This window comes from Populus alba, chromosome 11, assembly GCF_005239225.2.
Source record: "Populus alba chromosome 11, ASM523922v2, whole genome shotgun sequence".
NCBI classification, from domain to species: Eukaryota; Viridiplantae; Streptophyta; class Magnoliopsida; order Malpighiales; family Salicaceae; genus Populus; species Populus alba.
The window spans coordinates 14,955,631-14,972,310 of NC_133294.1; the positions used below are offsets into that span (position 1 = coordinate 14,955,631).

General features: G+C 39.2%; 1 protein-coding gene across 1 annotated transcript; it reads right to left on the reverse strand.

Annotated features, from left to right (window-relative positions):
- Nucleotides 1-13,708: 13,708 nt before the first annotated feature.
- LOC118047496 (MLO-like protein 11) lies at nucleotides 13,709-15,868 on the reverse strand. Its single transcript, XM_035056799.2, has 5 exons — nucleotides 15,510-15,868; nucleotides 15,001-15,095; nucleotides 14,770-14,844; nucleotides 14,037-14,122; nucleotides 13,709-13,922 (listed from the first exon to the last, which is right to left on the reverse strand). Exons 1-5 carry the CDS (start codon nucleotides 15,532-15,534, stop codon nucleotides 13,733-13,735), a joined length of 471 nt encoding a protein of 156 aa, XP_034912690.2. The 5' UTR covers nucleotides 15,535-15,868; the 3' UTR covers nucleotides 13,709-13,732.
- Nucleotides 15,869-16,680: the final 812 nt, after the last annotated feature.

Below are 16,680 nucleotides of genomic sequence, written 5' to 3' on the forward strand. Positions count from 1 at the left end.
GACGATATATCTTCATCAGGGAAATCAAAATCCAAAGGCTCGTAATCTTCAACAGCATTATCGGCCAAATGGTCTGCAATGGCACTCCCTTTTACGCTTTCCTTGTCATGTACACTATGTCATATTCTGCTAATAAAACCTGCCACCTTGCAATTCGACTTGAGAGAAAAGGCTTATTACAAATATACCTCAGGGATCCAATTTTGAAATCAACCAAGTGGTATAGTATAACATGTAATGTCGCAACCTCTTTGCCGCCCACACCAAATGCACAACACAGCTTTTCTATCTCCGTGTATCTGGACTCACATTCAGTGAATTTCTTACTCAAGTAATAAATAGCTCTTTCCTTCCTTCCGGTTTCATCATGCTGACCCAATACACATCCCATGGCTACTTCAGTTACGGTTAGATATAATACTAGAGGTTTCCCTGATACAGGAGGCACCAGTAAGGTGATTTTGTAAATAATGCTTGATTTTATTGAACGCCTCCTCACACTCCTCATTCCAGGTTCCAGGGTTCTTTTTCCTTAGTAGCCGGAATATAGGCTCGCATGTTGTTGTTAGCTGAGCTATAAATCGAGCAATGTAATTCAACCTTCCTAAGAATCCTCTTACTTCTTTCTCCGTCTTAGGGGATGACATAGCTTGAATGGCCCTTACTTTGTCTGGATCCACCTCTATACCTCTATCGCTTACCACAAATCCCAACAGCTTGCCCGACTTAACTCCGAATGAACATTTTGCAGGATTAAGCCTTAGTTCATACTTCCTCAACCTCTTAAATAACTTCCTCAAAACTTCCACATGATCCTGTCCCTTTTTAGACTTGGCAATCATATCATCTACATACACCTCAATTTCTTTATGCATCATGTCGTGGAATAGAGTCACCATTGCTCTTTGATATGTGGCACCTGCGTTCTTTAACCCAAATGGCATGACCTTGTAGCAGTAGGTCCCCCAAGGTGTGATGAAAGTTGTTTTCGCCTTATCCTCGGGAGCCATTTTTATTTGATTGTATCCTGAAAAACCGTCCATAAAGGAATAAGTGGAACTTCGGGCAGCGTTATCCACTAAAACATCTATGTGTGGTAGAGGAAAATCATCCTTAGGACTAGCTCTATTCAAATTCCGAAAATCTACACAAACTCTAATCTCCCTTCCTTCTTAGGCACCACAACAATGTTAGATACCCATTGCGGATATCTAACTACTTCTAGAAAGCCAGCATCCCATTGCTTTTCGAGTTCTGCCTTGACCTTGATCCAGACGTCCGGGTGGGCCCTCCTTAGTTTCTGCTTGACTGGCTTATACCCTTCTTCCAACGGTATCTTGTGTTCTCAATACTTGTATCCCAAACCGGGCATATCTTCATATGACCAAGCAAAGACATCCGAATATTCTTGTAATAGGGTGATCAGTTTTATCCTTTGTTCAGAAGTAATTAAGGTACCTATTTTCAACTCTTTCCTGAGCTGACCATTGCCCACATTGATAGTTTCGAGTTCCTCGGTGGCAGGCTTCCAAGTCTGTTCCTGTTTTTCTACTAGCCTGGTGAATTCACTGATATTGCTTTCATCCCACTCTTCTTCTTCCATAGATATTACATGCTCGTTTCAAGTTTGGCCATTTATTTCTTGATGCTAGATGTATGCGATGTTTGTAGGAGATCCGCTTTCAGGATTCCTGAAAGCGGGAAGTGCTTGGTGTAAATGCATATATAAATAAACAATTTTTGAAAAAGTGGCATGATCTCACATTTATTCAAAGGGAAAAGGTGGCTCCATGACAAACATAGAATCTAGCTGACATCATGAGCCTCGATTGTCAACTAGAGAAAATAAAGCAAGCATAAGCAAATGACAAAAACATTCTAAGGCAAACAAAGTTGGTTTACATTTTGAAAACCATTGGAGCTTCTTGGGTCACCCAATTCTGGAACTTTTCGCCTTGAGCCAACTTGCGCACACAGGTCTTGGCGGAGACTTCTTCTAGTGTATGGATTGTCAGTTGTGGCAGCACTTCATCTTCTTTTCCTGCTATTTCTTTCGCATCACCTTTTTCCTTCTCCTTCCCCTCCAAGGTGTTTATGCTCATATTTGCCAGCTCTAGACCCAGGCTTTCAGCTCCCTTATCATGTTGCACTATATATGCAGCTCTTGGGAATGATACGCTAAGGGGAGGGATTTCCAGCTGTTCTTCTTCAAGATCTCTTCCTTTAATTCTAGCCATCCTTCTTGTCCTTCTCCGATCAGCAGCCCAACGATAATCCTCTTGGTTAGGTTGATATCCTAACCCAAATCTTTGATCAGCCTTTCTCTTCCTTGTCGGATTAGCCCCTTCTGGTATTCCACAAGCGAGGTTATATCGAAGTGGGACCCCACGGTTCAAGAAACATAGACTTGCCATCCTTGCCGCTTCTGAGATCCTTGGTCTTCTTAACACGGTGTTCTCTGGTACCCAGTCAGCGTTCACGATCTCAAAAGCATGGATATTGTTATCCTTGCAATCCTCCGCTTCGATGAAAGGCACAACCACATTCTTTGTCATGGCTATTGCCTCCTCAGCCCTGACGGTTACTAACATCCCATTCATGATGTACTTCAAACATTGGTGTAATGAGGAAGCTACTGCCCCCGCTGCGTGGATCCAAGGTCTTCCCAACAACATACTATAGGAAGGGTGAATATCCATAACCTGAAGTGTCACTAAGAACATTTGCGGTCCCACATATAGCTCCACTTCTAAAGTCCCAAGTATTGGCCTAGGTGAGCCATCATATGCTCTGGCCATCATAGTACTTGGCTTCATATGAGATTCATCAATCGGCATTTCCTCCAGAATGTGCTTTGGCAATACGTTCAAGGCCGAGCCATTATCGATGAGCACCTTCCCTACGAGGCAGTCTTTGCACCTAACCGTGATGTATAAAGGCTTGTTGTGTCCGGTACCTTCAGCATCAAGCTCATCAGATGTGAAGTAGAGATAATTAGTTGCATGGATCCTCCCCACTAAATGCTCCATAGTTTTATGTTCAATGTCTTGGGGTACATACGCCTCATTCAATACCTTTTGCAAGGCATTTCGATGCGGCTCAGAGCTGAGTATCAAGGACATAAGGGAGATCCGAGCTGGAGTCTTTTTTAGTTGATCCACTATGCAATATTCGCTATGCTTGATCAACTTCAAAAATTCATTCGACTCCTCTTCCGTTACTGGCTTATTAACTTCTGGTGCTTTGTCCAGATCTACCACTTCTTTACCCTTTTCCTTCCTCCATTCTTCAGGCGTAAAGCAACGACCACTTCTGGTCAAACCACCTATCTCCGTCTGGAACAAAGGAAGAGGAGCTCGAACGTTGGAGGCATACCCATAATTGTACGGCGTGGCCTTGTGATTCTCTTTTGTGCAGGACGGTTTAACCAAGATCAGCCTTGGGGGCCCATTAGCAGTCTGTTGAACCCTGCAAACTCCTGCCATCTTATCTTGACCTTCCATCATACTTACTTCACACCTGCTCTCCATTGGTTCAATCCTCAATTGTCCCATCCTCAACATTTTAGCAATCTTTTCACAAAACTCGGTGCAATCCTCAATGTGATGTCCCTCTCTTCCATGGAACTCACAGTAGTCACCTCTCTCCAATTGGCTTACCACCTTTACCGCTAGAAATCCTGATTGGACTAACATGTCGTACAACCTTTTCATCGGCACCTTCAACACCTTGCATTGATTTCCCACTTCGATCATGCCTATTCCGCCACTGTTTGGAACATGTTTAGGCAATGGGTTTGAATTGACATTGGGCTTGTCTTCAAAAGATACCCATCCTAACCTAATAAGTTCCGATAACCTCTTCTTGAATGCATAGCAGGTTTCAATCCCATGCCCGGGATTACCCCCATGGTACTCACAAGTCAAATCGGGCTTGTACCAAATTGGGAATGGTGGTTGTAGTGGTAGTGTAGGGATAGGAGCTATTTGTCCAATGCTCAAAAGTTTGGCATACATGTCCTTCAAAGGCATGGGTAATGGTGGCAATTGTTCTGAGGTGTATCCTGAGTGGGGTCTTTGGTAATGATTTTGGTAGTTTGGTTGGTTATTTGTTCGGTTAGGTGAAAAAGATTGGTTAAAGTTTATGCGTGGGGATTGAGAGGTAGGTGCTTGTGGGCTGTGGAAATTTACTTTTTTTCCTTTATACCCGCCTTCCAAATTGTTAACGTCCCCTTCTCTTTTCCTTCCCATAAAACCTTTCTTCTCTAAAGGCTCCGCTATGCGCCCTACTTTAATTCCTTGCTCGATTCTTTCCGCCACACGTACAACATCATAGAAATGTTGAGATGAGCTACCCATTAAATGCTCATAGTAAGGTGCCTTGAATGTATTGGCGAACAAAGTCACCATCTCCGTTTCTATCAAAGGGGGTTGCACGTGCGTGGCCTCGTCCCTCCATCTTTGTGCATAAGCCCTCACTGACTCTTGGCTTCTCTTTTCCATCGACATGAGGCTCGTTCGATCTGGAGCAATTTCCAAATTGAACTTGTATTGCTTTAGGAAAGCCTCCACTAAGTCCTTCCATTTCTTAATCTTGACATTATCCAGCCTCATGTACCAACTTAGCGCAGATCCCGATAGACTGTCTTGGAAAAAGTAGATCATTAACTTATCGTCATGAATTACTTCAGCCATCTTGTTGCAATAAGATCGAAGGTGAGTGTTTGGGCATTCCAACCCAGTATACCTTATAAACTCTGGTATCCTAAAATCTTTTGGTACCGTGAGGTTAGGTACCAAGCATATTTCCGACGTTCGCAGGGGGTCAAACCAATCATTTCCCTCGACTGCTCTTAACCTTTCTTCTAATGCTGATATCTTGTCATCATTCACAAAACCCGTGGACCTATTATCGGAAGGCCCCTCGGCTGTTAAATCTACAGTGATATGAGCTTGAAGGGGCTGAATGGGAATAACAGGTGTAAAGTGCTGCCCCGTTGCTGAATCTGCCCCCATATTCTGAGATACCCCCGGGACAGGGGCCGACGGTGCTCCTATAGGTGGTTGGGTAGATGTTCCCTCCCCATTCTTGGCTTTTAAAAGTTGCTCAAGCAGATTGGTCAACCGGGAAACTTCATTTTTCACGGATTCCAACTCGGTCTGGTAGTGTGACTCTAACTGAGCTCTTTCTTCGTTTTCCATTCTTGATCTGGACCGGGTTTGGTGGACTCTGGATGTGGGACCTATGTTTCACGATCTGGAGATGCATGCATAGATGTATGAGAAAATGTATGATTGTGATGGATGCATGCATGTTTTATTGTGAACGAAAAATAACCATCCCATTATAAGCATTCTCTTGTCACATTGCTTTGATAGAAGTTCTGCCTTTCGAGTCGTTTTGCTAGAATCATGTTCACCAAGAGACAGATTTTGCATAAGAAGATGGGTCAACGCCCTTTTCATTAATGCTTGGATAAAAATACATTTTAAAAAAATACAACATGCTAATCTCTTTCCTCCATAAACTCCTTAGCCAAAGGTAAGAAAGCAAAGCCGCGGTTCTCAATCTTCCCTAAAAAGGCATCGGTTTCGGCTAGGCTTCGGCGATAGCGAATGATGTCTCCTCCCACATTCCGTGCATTGATTCTAATAATTCGAGCATGTGCAGCAGCTTCGTCCATTTGCTCATCGGTTTTGGTCATTTTTTCTATGAGCAACATGTTTGTTCTATTCAAAGCAATGTTGTTGGCGTCGATTCGATCCTTGTGCTTTTCCGTTGCTACTAGCTTCTCGTCCAAATACTTCGACTTTTCGCGTTCTTTGTCGAGCTTTATCCTTGCAACTTTTATCTCACTCCTCTTGGCTGCTAACTCCGCTTTAACATCCTCGAATCCTCCCCTTTTTCTTTCCAACTCTATATATTCAAATCCTTATACCTCCTAATCCTATCCATTAGTTCGAATTGCACTTGCACAAATTTTTCTTGGTAATATTTTGCACTTTCTTGGCAATCGCTAAAGTCCATCTCCATTGCTTCAAGTTCAGAACAACTTTGCATCCAATCCAAACTCAACCCTTTAAGCTCCTTCTCACTCCTTTCCCTAGCAATCTTCTCCTCAACCAACTTTAACTCAAGCTTGGTTATTTTCGCATCTCTAGACTGTATTTGCTCATCTAGAAATGTTCTCCTTTTATCCTCTTCTAGCATCATTCCTTCCAACGTCGCCTTGTCCTTTCTGCTCTTGCTCAACTCTATTCTTAGTTTGTCCACTTGCCTTCTCAATTCACCGTTAACCCTCTTTCTTTTGAGGGGTTCCTCTACGGTTTGAGGAGATTTGACTTCTACACGAGGCATGGCTGAAGCAGCTAAATCATCTTCAATATTAACCTCTTTTCCCTTAATAGGCTCCTCTATAGCGCAAGGTATGGCTGAAGCAGCTGAGGCTCTCCATTTTACATATCCTTCGCTCACACTTGGATCTCTCAAACCTTCTATTTCCACCAACACTAGATGCTTCCAATCTTGTTTGATGATCTCCAAAACTTCTTTTGCCATGGGATCTTTGAACAAACCAAAGAATTGAGCAATTCCCATAGTTCTGGGAACAAACTGTATGCCCCCAAATTGTCTTACCACTAAAGTCGGAGCATAACTTACATAACCCGTAATCCCCACCAATGGTACCCAATGCCTTTGTCCACAACTCATTAGGACCTTCGTTGTTGTTACCCATGGTGCTCTCCATTTAAAATCGCTATTAGGTAATCCTTCCAATTTATCAACCCAACCCTGGTTGTCTAGATCTCTCCATTCTTCTTCTTCCACTAACTTTAGGGGTTTTTGAGTGAACCACCAAAAATTATTGAAAACAAGTTTCTTTGTTTCGATATGGCTCACCATCCAAATATACAATAGTTGCGTGCAGCATCTCATTGCTCCTTTTCCAGCCCTTCTACAATGGTTAAGTGTCAAAAATGTTTCGGCTAAAATAGCAACCACTGGATTGATCTGTGTGTTCTCATACTCCACATAAGCAGCGGCGGCCTCCAAACTTACTAAACCAGTCTGACTTGGGAACAATACAAGGCCAAATATACCTAAGGCAATCAATCTCTCTTTTTCTACTTCTGACTCCTTTTCCAACTCTAGCATCCTCCATTTCAAACCGGTGCCATTCTTTTCCAGAAACTTTTCCAAGTTGGAGATTCTGAGCAGTTTTGACAGCTCAGGGATGATCTTGTCGGATCTCAAAGGAGAATAAATCTGATACAGGTCATTCGGAAACTCGGTCAACAATCCATATTCCTCAATCGTGGGGCACAAGTCTATGCTTCCAAAGGAGAAACATCGGTATTCTGGATCCCAAAAATGAACTAAGGCTCGCACCGCTGGGCTTAACACTTCTACCTTTGCGATTTCCATCAAACGTCCGTATTTCCTAAAAAATGCATCTTTATCCACATTCTGAAAATGAGTCGTTAACTTGTTCACCTCATTCAATATGCAATTCAGGTTCTTGATTGGCGACATCTTCTTAGCATCGCTTCTAAGGCAGTCTCCTTCAATCAATTGTGACAGTTCAGAATTCTTTCCATACTCTATGGAAGATTTGGTGATGGTCATTTCGTTCATAAATCCTGCAATTCAAAATGCATGGGGGGTTAGTCTTGTTTCGATGCAAAAGATTTATATCGGAACATACACCCTAAGGATAGGTTCTAGTTCTTTTACGTGAGACATAGGGTAGGTTTACTACTAGGTCTCTAAAAGAGGGTCTCTTGCTGTTCCAGTGATCACCCTCGTAAAGGCGATATGGAGGTCCAGCAGATAGTGGGATGGCACGTGTACCAATCACTATCAGTCTAAACACTCAGCAAAGAGTTGGGGTTTACACAAACTTAAGCCTTGACTCAAGTCATAAGGCAAGCTGCTAGTCCCCCACTTAAACTTAGAGTTACATGTGTGTGCCCTCCAAAACATAATAATAATAATAAAGTGATGCATGACTATGGCATGTATGATAGAATGTAAAGATATATGCTAAAGCTTTTAAACAAAACATCATAAGAAAACAAAAACCAATAACATATAACATAAACAAACAAACAAATCAAGCTTAGTCCTAACCTCCCCAGTGGAGTCGCCATTCTGTCACACCCCCACAAAAATTTTATAAATAAAGGCACGACATCGGCTGGCGATTTTCGTTGTGTTTTAATGATTTGGTTCTTTGGAGTCACCACCTAGTATTTGGTCACTAGGAACCCTAACTGGTCTTTCAGAGATTCTAAGGCAAGGGACTGGTTGCGTAAAGGGAAGGTACTAGCACCCCTAATACGCCCTACCTAAGGTAAGCTGCTTGGTGTTTGGTTTGCTCTATAGTCTATGGTGTTGGTGTTTTCTAATCCCGTCAACTCGTAAATCGCAAGGAAAAGAGAATAAAAGAACGAAGAAAATTTCACAATTCTTAAAAAAAAAACAATTACTTTTCACGACTCGTAAACCGTGGAGAAAAAAAAAAATTTTAATTTTGAAATGTTCTCGATCGCAGCCAAAGCTTCTTTCAAACATGTGCGTTGATTTATTACTCCCGATAATATTTTGGATGTTCGTCCTTTTAAGGATTTCTTCATCCAAACATTAGCGGTGAACAATAACCACAACTTCTCCTCCCAAAATAAGATTTTTTATAGTTTTTGGAATATTGGCCAATACCCTTTGGAGTTTTACAAACGGGTTGTAAAATCCACAAATGCAAGAAAATGATTTTGTGTTTAAGAAATCTATGCGAAAACACATTTTCAAAACTTCCAATATTTTTTTTTATATATAAAAAGAACATTCAAAACATGCTAGTGTATGGGCCGTATGCATGAAAACAAAACATTTTTTTTTACGAAAACAGGTGTTTTTTTAAATACTGAAATTATATCCCCATAGTAGAAAAAATGCAAATCAATATATACCAAGAACAACAATATATTTTTTTTACTTTTCAGAAATTTTTTATTTTTTTATTTTTTTATATATTTTTTTTTAAAAATATATATATATATACATCCACATGCATAATATAATAATTTAACAAATAATATAATATTAATACATTAAATGGGCTGGGCCGGCCCAACTAACTGGGCCGGACTCCAGCCCCAAAAATTGTTGGGCCGGACTCGGCCCAACAGTAACCTGCTTTGGTCTGGGCCGGACCGGCCCAGACCCATATCTTTGGGCCAGACACTGTCTGGCCCAACAAAAAAAGGAAATGAACGGGGGGGGGGGAATTATTTCCCCCCCATGCCTCCTGCATGCAGAAACGATTCTGCATGCAGGAGGCCAAACTACGTCGGCCTAACAAAAAAATGCAGGGGGGTCAGGATGGCGTACCTGGCGCAGCGTAGGCGACGGCTTACTGGTGGGGCTGCGGTGGAGGCGGTGGCAGCGGCTTAGCTCACGGTGGTTTCCAAGTAAACCGGCGGCGTCCTCCTGCTTTTTGCTTGGTTTTCTCTTCTAAATTTCCCCAGCTTCAAACTTTTCGATCTTCTCTTGGTTTTTTGGATTCTCGTTGGCTCTCTCTCTCCTCGGTTGGGTGTTTCTCTCTCTTCCTCTCTCTCTTCGTTTTTTTTGTTTTCTTTCCGGTTCCCACTCTTTTGTTCCTCTCCTCCCCCTTTTTTTCTTCGGTTTTCTCTTCTATTTATAGGGGCAGAACCGGTGTGGGGGACCATTGTTAGTGCGCCTTGGAGCGGGTTTCGCGGGTGGCTGGTCGGCCACCACCCGCGACAGCAAGGTGCCGTTTCTTTACTTTCGGCCGGTGGTCGGCCAATGCCTTCGGTCGGCGGTCCCACGGTGTGGGGGCTTCGGGTTGTTCGGTGGAGATGCAAGGGAGAGAGAGGCGGGAAGTTTATTTCAAAAACAAAGCTTTTCCTTCTGTTGCAGGTGCGGGGGAAAGGAAGAAGAAAGGGGAACAGTGCCGTTCAAAACGGCACCGTTCGGTCTTTTTTTTTTTTTTTTTTTTTTATGCATGAAACGGCGTCGTTTTGGATAAAACGCGCCGTTTCATTTAAAAATAAAGGCGCCAGAACATGTTTCGAATCAGTCCTTAATCATCTTTGTTTAATTCAATTTCGTCCCTGCTAATTTCGGTCCGTCCCCATAGTTGGCCGCGTTTTTCACTTTGGTCCTTGGCCTCTGATTTATGCAATTAAGCCCTCAATTGATCAATAAACTTCCAATTTCTTCAATTAAGCCCCTGAAACAATTCCAAACAGCCCCCCTATCTTTGCGCCTTCTCCAAATTGGTCCCTGGTTTCGGATTTTCACAATTAAGTCCCTAATTGGCCCTTAAACTTCAATATTTATGCAATTAAGCCCCTGATTTGACTTAATAAAATCCTAAAAATTATAATTTGGCCCCAGAACTTAAATTTCTTCAATTTAAAGCCCAAATTGACTTAAAAATCAATTTTTCTTGCAATCAAATCCCCTATAAATCCAATAAAAATCAATTAAACCCATAAACATCCAAATTTGGGCTTCTCTCCTCAAAATTCAAAATTTCCTTCTCAATAGGGTTCTCATCCTTCAAGAATATATTGTCAAAAATCCAATCTTTGTATCTTTATACTCCTTGACCAATTTTCTGACCATTTTCCGAGCGCTTCTGCCTCTTGTCATTTTTCTAGCCTTCTTTGGCTATTTATTTTATTTTATTTTTTTTGCGGGGACCCAAAAATGGGTTACAACAAAAACGGACAAGAGTTTCCATACAAAGAGGAAAAAGATGCGAGGGAGAAGCTAAATCTATTGGCCGTCTTGATCTTGGTCTCGAAGGTCTCAGGTTGGGTGACCGGAGGATACTATCCAGTGACAAAATCAAAGTGAAAATGACAGTCTTTTACGCCATTCCACATTCTATTCAGGCATCAAAAGATTGGTGCTCATGTCATTTTCAAACAGAAGTACGTATGCCTATCTTATAAATAAAGCACTTTTTAAAAAGGAATTCATTATTGTATTCTTTTTTACCACTTTCTTCAAGTGTTAGGCCTTCACTCATTTTCTAACAAGTAATTTGTTGAAAAAATGCTAACCATGTGAAATTGAAAGCCAGCAACAACCTACAACGCAATGCACTAGAACGTTCTTGTTGATGATCCTTTACCCTGACATGATTTAAAGTTTGTCGAGCAGTATAATCTTTCACAGCGGGTAAATTCTTAATCCTTCCTCTTCTTACTAAAATTATAGAATGTTCTTGAAAATTATAATCAATCAAGTATACAATATAAACAGTGATTTTAAATCTAGAAATTATTAATCATGCTTTGACAATTTTATACAAGGCAAGTTTGGTTTTTGAAGGGTGATAATAGAAATATTAACAGATAAATCATTTTTATTACCACTCTCTACATAACCGTACATGAGGTTATCATTTACCGCTGATGGCACGGTTCAAGCCGCATGTTTGAGAATGGGATAACGGTTGTTTTTTAAAGTATTTTTCATTCAAAAATGCATTAAAATAATTTTTTTTTATTTTATAAAAAAATTATTTTTGATATCCGCACATTAAAATAATCTGAAAACACCAAAAAATATTAATTTTAAACAAAGAAAAAAACAAAAATAAATAAATTTTTTTTAAAATGTTTTTAAATGTAAAAACAAATAAACATTTTTATGCTGCTTAAGGCAATGGCCGCGTCCAAGCTGTAGGAATTAGTGGTAAGGGCATGTTTGAGATTGTGGTAGCAGTTGCATTTCAAAGTGTTTTTTACTTAGAAATACATCAAAATAATATTTTTTATTTTTAAAATCAACACATCAAAATAATCTAAAAATTAAAAATTAACAAGAAGAAAAAATTACCTGTTGTCCCAACATTGAAGTGGTTGCTGGAATTGCTGGCAATGAAGGAATGGAGTTTGTTTCTGTTCTCACAACTACAATTTCGCACACCATAAATTCAGAATAGAAATGCCCGATGGTCATTTGATCAGTCCCTAAATTTTTACAAAATAATTAAATATTAAACTATTGGTTAAAACAAATCATATTAATTAGTCCTTGTATTTTTACATCTATTCGTGACTTCAACCATTGGTTGACTGTTACAATTTAGTTTTTTTTTTTTTTTTTTCTAATCAAATTAATTCAAGGGAGGAATGTTTATATATCTTTTCAAGCAAGGTCTCTTCTATTAATTTGTATTAGTAAATTAAATTCTTGATGAGTTTTAAATTTTGTTTCTCATGGCAGCCCTCCCACAAATTAAATTTGAGAAAAGAATAAATGTTTAATGTATCTCCTCCCTCGGTCGACCAGAATACTATAAAAATGCATATGGAGGTTTTAGATAGCATGGCACCCTGAGCAGAAGGAATATGCATTGTAGCCTCCGAAGATTGCACCACAGCAGTCTCTTTTATTTTAAAATGGAATTTCTAAAATCTTTTTTTTTTAATTTTTCATGAATAATAGTTTGTTAGAGTGCATGTTGTCATGTTTGGCAGTACGTTTGATCAAAAGTATTTTTAAAAAATTTTGAATTTTTATTATCTTTTGCTTTGAATTAGTATATGGTTTATATTTTTAAATTATTATGATATATTAATTTTAAAAATAGTTTTTAAAAAATAAAAAAAATATTATTAATATTTAAATAAAAAATATTTTAAAAAAATAATAATAATAATACTCTCAAATATGCAAGTCTCTTGTTGAGATGTCCAAATCAACGGGCAAACTAGCTGAAGGGCCTGCGTCAGAGCGGATGGATCTTCTCTAGCTTAGCCTACCTCGCAAAGCGCTGGGCCCTGGAAGTAGCAGCCCTCTGCTGTTAGCGCTTTCGTTTGGTTGTCCTTTACGTTTTGTTCTTTCCATTCAAGCAATCCTGCAATTTCGAGCTTTATTGGGTCTAGGTCTAGTTTGGATTATTGGGTTTTAAAGAAAAAATATATTGGAAATTGGTTTATCTACTTTTCAATCTTACCCATATTGATATTTCAAGTAACGGGCTTAAAGCGAGGGAGGAGAGATAAGTAATTGAAGAGTGTGGGTCTCTTTGGAAACTGGTTTGAAATTGTGTTTTTCAAAAACTTGATTATTTTATTAAATTTAATATTTTATAGATTATTTTGATGTGCTGATATTAAAAATAATTTTTAAAAAATTAAAAAAAATATTATTTTAATATATTCTTTGACAACTTAATGGTTGAACTATTATCACACATGATATTGACGCACTCACAGTTTTTGACGCCTAGCTCTTGCAGAATTCCTCTAAGCCAAACCTCATGACATGCACATGCAGTGGCAGCCACATATTCAGCTTCTATGGATGATAGAGTGACAATTCCTTGCTTCCTTGAACTCCAACATATTGCTGCTCCACTTAGAAGAAAAATATAGCCTGAAGTGCTTTTTCTATCATCTACATCTCGCGCATAGTCGCTGTCTGTGTATCCCAGCAGACTTCTGTCATTCTCATCTCCTATATAGTGGCTGTCTGTGTATCCCAGCAGATTTGTATTTGTGCTCCTTTTGTAGTAGACTCTGAAATCTAAAGTTCCTTTTAGATATCTTAGTACCCTCTTAGCAATCATCATATGTTCTTCTTTAGGATCAGCCATAAAATTTTTTTTACTAAAATGTTAAATTAAAAGAAAATATTAAATAAAAAAACAAAACAAAACACTGATGAATAATTTTTGATATATGAGTGGCTACGGCGAATTAGCCATAAATTTTAGTGTTTCGTTAATTAATGTTTTGTTAATACTCACCGAAATTCGTATATTGTTAGCCAATGGCAAGTGCAAAACAAAGCAATTGATAGCATTATTTTTCACTCTCATAGCCATACCTTTCACATTAAACAGCATGACTGCAACAACAAATCCCCACAGTGGAACACTGCAAGGCATTGAACACACAGGCATTTAGCTGGTCCATCTTCTCCTTGCTCAAACCAAGCAGATGAATGGCCTGAAAATGCAAGAAACATTCAAAGTACATAGACGACGTTACCTCACACCAACAACTCTCTGGAATTCCTCTTCCATGGAGCGAATCATGTAGCTGTGAAAATCATATTTCAATGAGAGGTTGTGATTCTGCCATTAATAAGAAAAAACCAAGAGGAATTGACGTCAATAAAGCATCACTGATACTACCAACAGTATATCAGCAAAGACGCTCACATTGTCTCTATATATATATACTATCAAAAAATTATCTCAACCCAATAGCTTAAGCTGTTAGGTGAGGTCTCAAGACATGATTTATATTATTCTCTAATACACTCTTTCATGTGAAAGCCCTTTGAGCTTGAAACTTGCACAAGCTCATATTACCTTGTGCGTAATTTTTATCAAATAAATAGGGATGGTGAGATTTGAACTCGTAACCGCTTAGTTATTAAGGCTCTGATACCATGTCAAAGAACCAATTTAACCCAATAGCTTAAGCTTTTAGATGAGATTCAAGAAATAATTTATATTATTCTTTGACATATGCTTCATTTTCTACTTCTTTCTTAAACCCTAGTACAATACCATTGAATTCCTCGGTTGATTCTGGGATGAGAACACCTCTGCTCCTCTCTTTTTCCTGGAGGAGAGTGTCATATTGCATTGATAGTAAATCCTAGATGCTAGTTGGAAAGTAGAACTTCCTCTGTGCCCCTTGCAATGTTGTAAATGCTATTTGAGAAATAAAAATTTACTTCAAGTATGGGCTAACAGATAACAGCAGAGCATACCATGATGAAGCCCTTGCGAAGAGTGAGGTAGTCTGTGCGAGCCACTGAAGGTCCAAATTGCCGAAAGAAACATGTCTGCAAGTTGATAAAACACATCAAATGATGACCAACACAAAAACAAGGCCAGATGGGAAGGCTCTGATTCTATTGCAGAATTGGAGGTAATAACAAGCAAGCATGGATTACAACGTGGAAACCATTAAAGAGCAAGAAAGAGAGTTTTGTACCTACCACCCAGATAAGAAAACTGTTCTTGACCGAAGGGCTTGATGTATGATGTCTTGCGAAGGTTGTTTGCCTTCGCAATGTCTTCTCTCTATTGTTTTCTGCTACAGAATAAAAAATTATTAAGTCGTGATGATTTCTGTGATACAACAATATTTCTAAGAATAAACATTCTCAATTGAAATGATTGGAAGGTGAAGGTATCCCTTGAAAAATAATGCCAAGAGAGGAAGAAAAGAAAAAACAACAGAAACTTATTGCGAGTTCCTGTTTTTTCCTAAGCATCTTCATTCGAATGCAAACAATGAAATTCAATCTCTTTTAAAGTTCTAGCACCTAGACTTACATGTATAAGGGCAAGCTAAATAGTGTATACAGAAGAGGGAGATTGAGTGATTATATTCTAAATCAGCCATCAGGTATAGAGCTGACATAGGCAAAAAGAATTGGGCAACACTTGTTACTGTTTAAACTTTTAAATCTATTCAAAACCACTTTCCTGTCCAAGGCTTTACCTGTTGGTACACCATGGCAGTTCATACGAGCCAAATCCTCCCATGCTCTCCAACTATGAATCTGGTGAAGCAATTACAATGTTAGACAGTTGGTCATGGTGATAACGAGATTATGGTTCTCTTGTTTCATGAGTCAAATCTAGTATCTTGTATTTGATCAACTGCAGTTCAGGAAGACGTTGGTTTTTATGGTCAACATAATTTCCTCTCCCGGGTCCTGGGAAAAGACATAACAAGTTCGACTAGAAAATACTGTATTACTCTAAATACAAGAACCAAATGCATGGTGGATCTTGTTTTATACATTAAATATCTATTCCTTGGTAAATCTATTTTTAATGGGTTTAAAAACCCATTATAACCTTTTCTCGGGAATGAACATGTCTCAAGTGGGGGCTTAGTAGTATGTCGAGCCTAGCCACGCTGGACTTGGTAGCATGCCATGCCCTGGGCATGCTAGGTCTGGTGTTAGCTAGGACCAGATGCAATTGGGTGTAGTATGACTGTCTACATGAGCTGTATGTGAGGTGTAATATATTAGACAGATTCTAGTTTCTGCAATTAGTCCTAGAAATCTGGCAGTGATCAACAACCCTGTATAGTAATATTCAATTTAGGAATATTTAGTTTTGTTTCCATAGAATAGTTTGTTTCCTTTTCTATAGGACGTAACTATGTATATATGGCCTCCTCATGCTGAGAAGAATACAATGAATTATATTCTCATTCAAATACTCTGTTGAACATGGTATCAGAGCAACAAATTTGATACTGTTTTTTTTTCTTTTTCCTTTTTTTTTCTTTCTTTCTGAAGTTTGAATATCACCAACACAAATCTATTGTGCATCTGATGGCCATCACTACAGACGAATCAATCGAATCCATTCCCACACCAGCACCACAGATCATTGTCCATCAGGACAACTCTGCGTTTCCTGCTGGTATTACATTGGATGAGACCAACTACTCATTATGGTCCCAACTAATGGAGATGTGTATTGGAGCTCGGAACAAAGCTGGTTATCTCACTGGAGAAACGAAGAAACCAACACCTGGAGATTCAAATCTTGGAACGTGGATCACTGAAAATCACAAAGTCAAAAGCTGGCTTATTGACTCAATGAGTCCTTCTTTGATGCAACGTTTTATTCGTCTCCCCACAGTCAAGGAC

Excerpts from the sequence above, each read along its gene's own strand:
- LOC118047496 (XM_035056799.2), bottom strand. The coding sequence starts at position 15,534 with ATGAACTGCCATGGTGTACCAACAG. Across the intron at positions 15,096-15,509 it reads CTGCCATGGTGTACCAACAG|AAAACAATAGAGAGAAGACA; the intron begins GTAAAGCCTTGG and ends ATTCTGTAGCAG. Across the intron at positions 14,845-15,000 it reads ACAGTTTTCTTATCTGGGTG|ACATGTTTCTTTCGGCAATT; the intron begins GTAGGTACAAAA and ends ATCAACTTGCAG.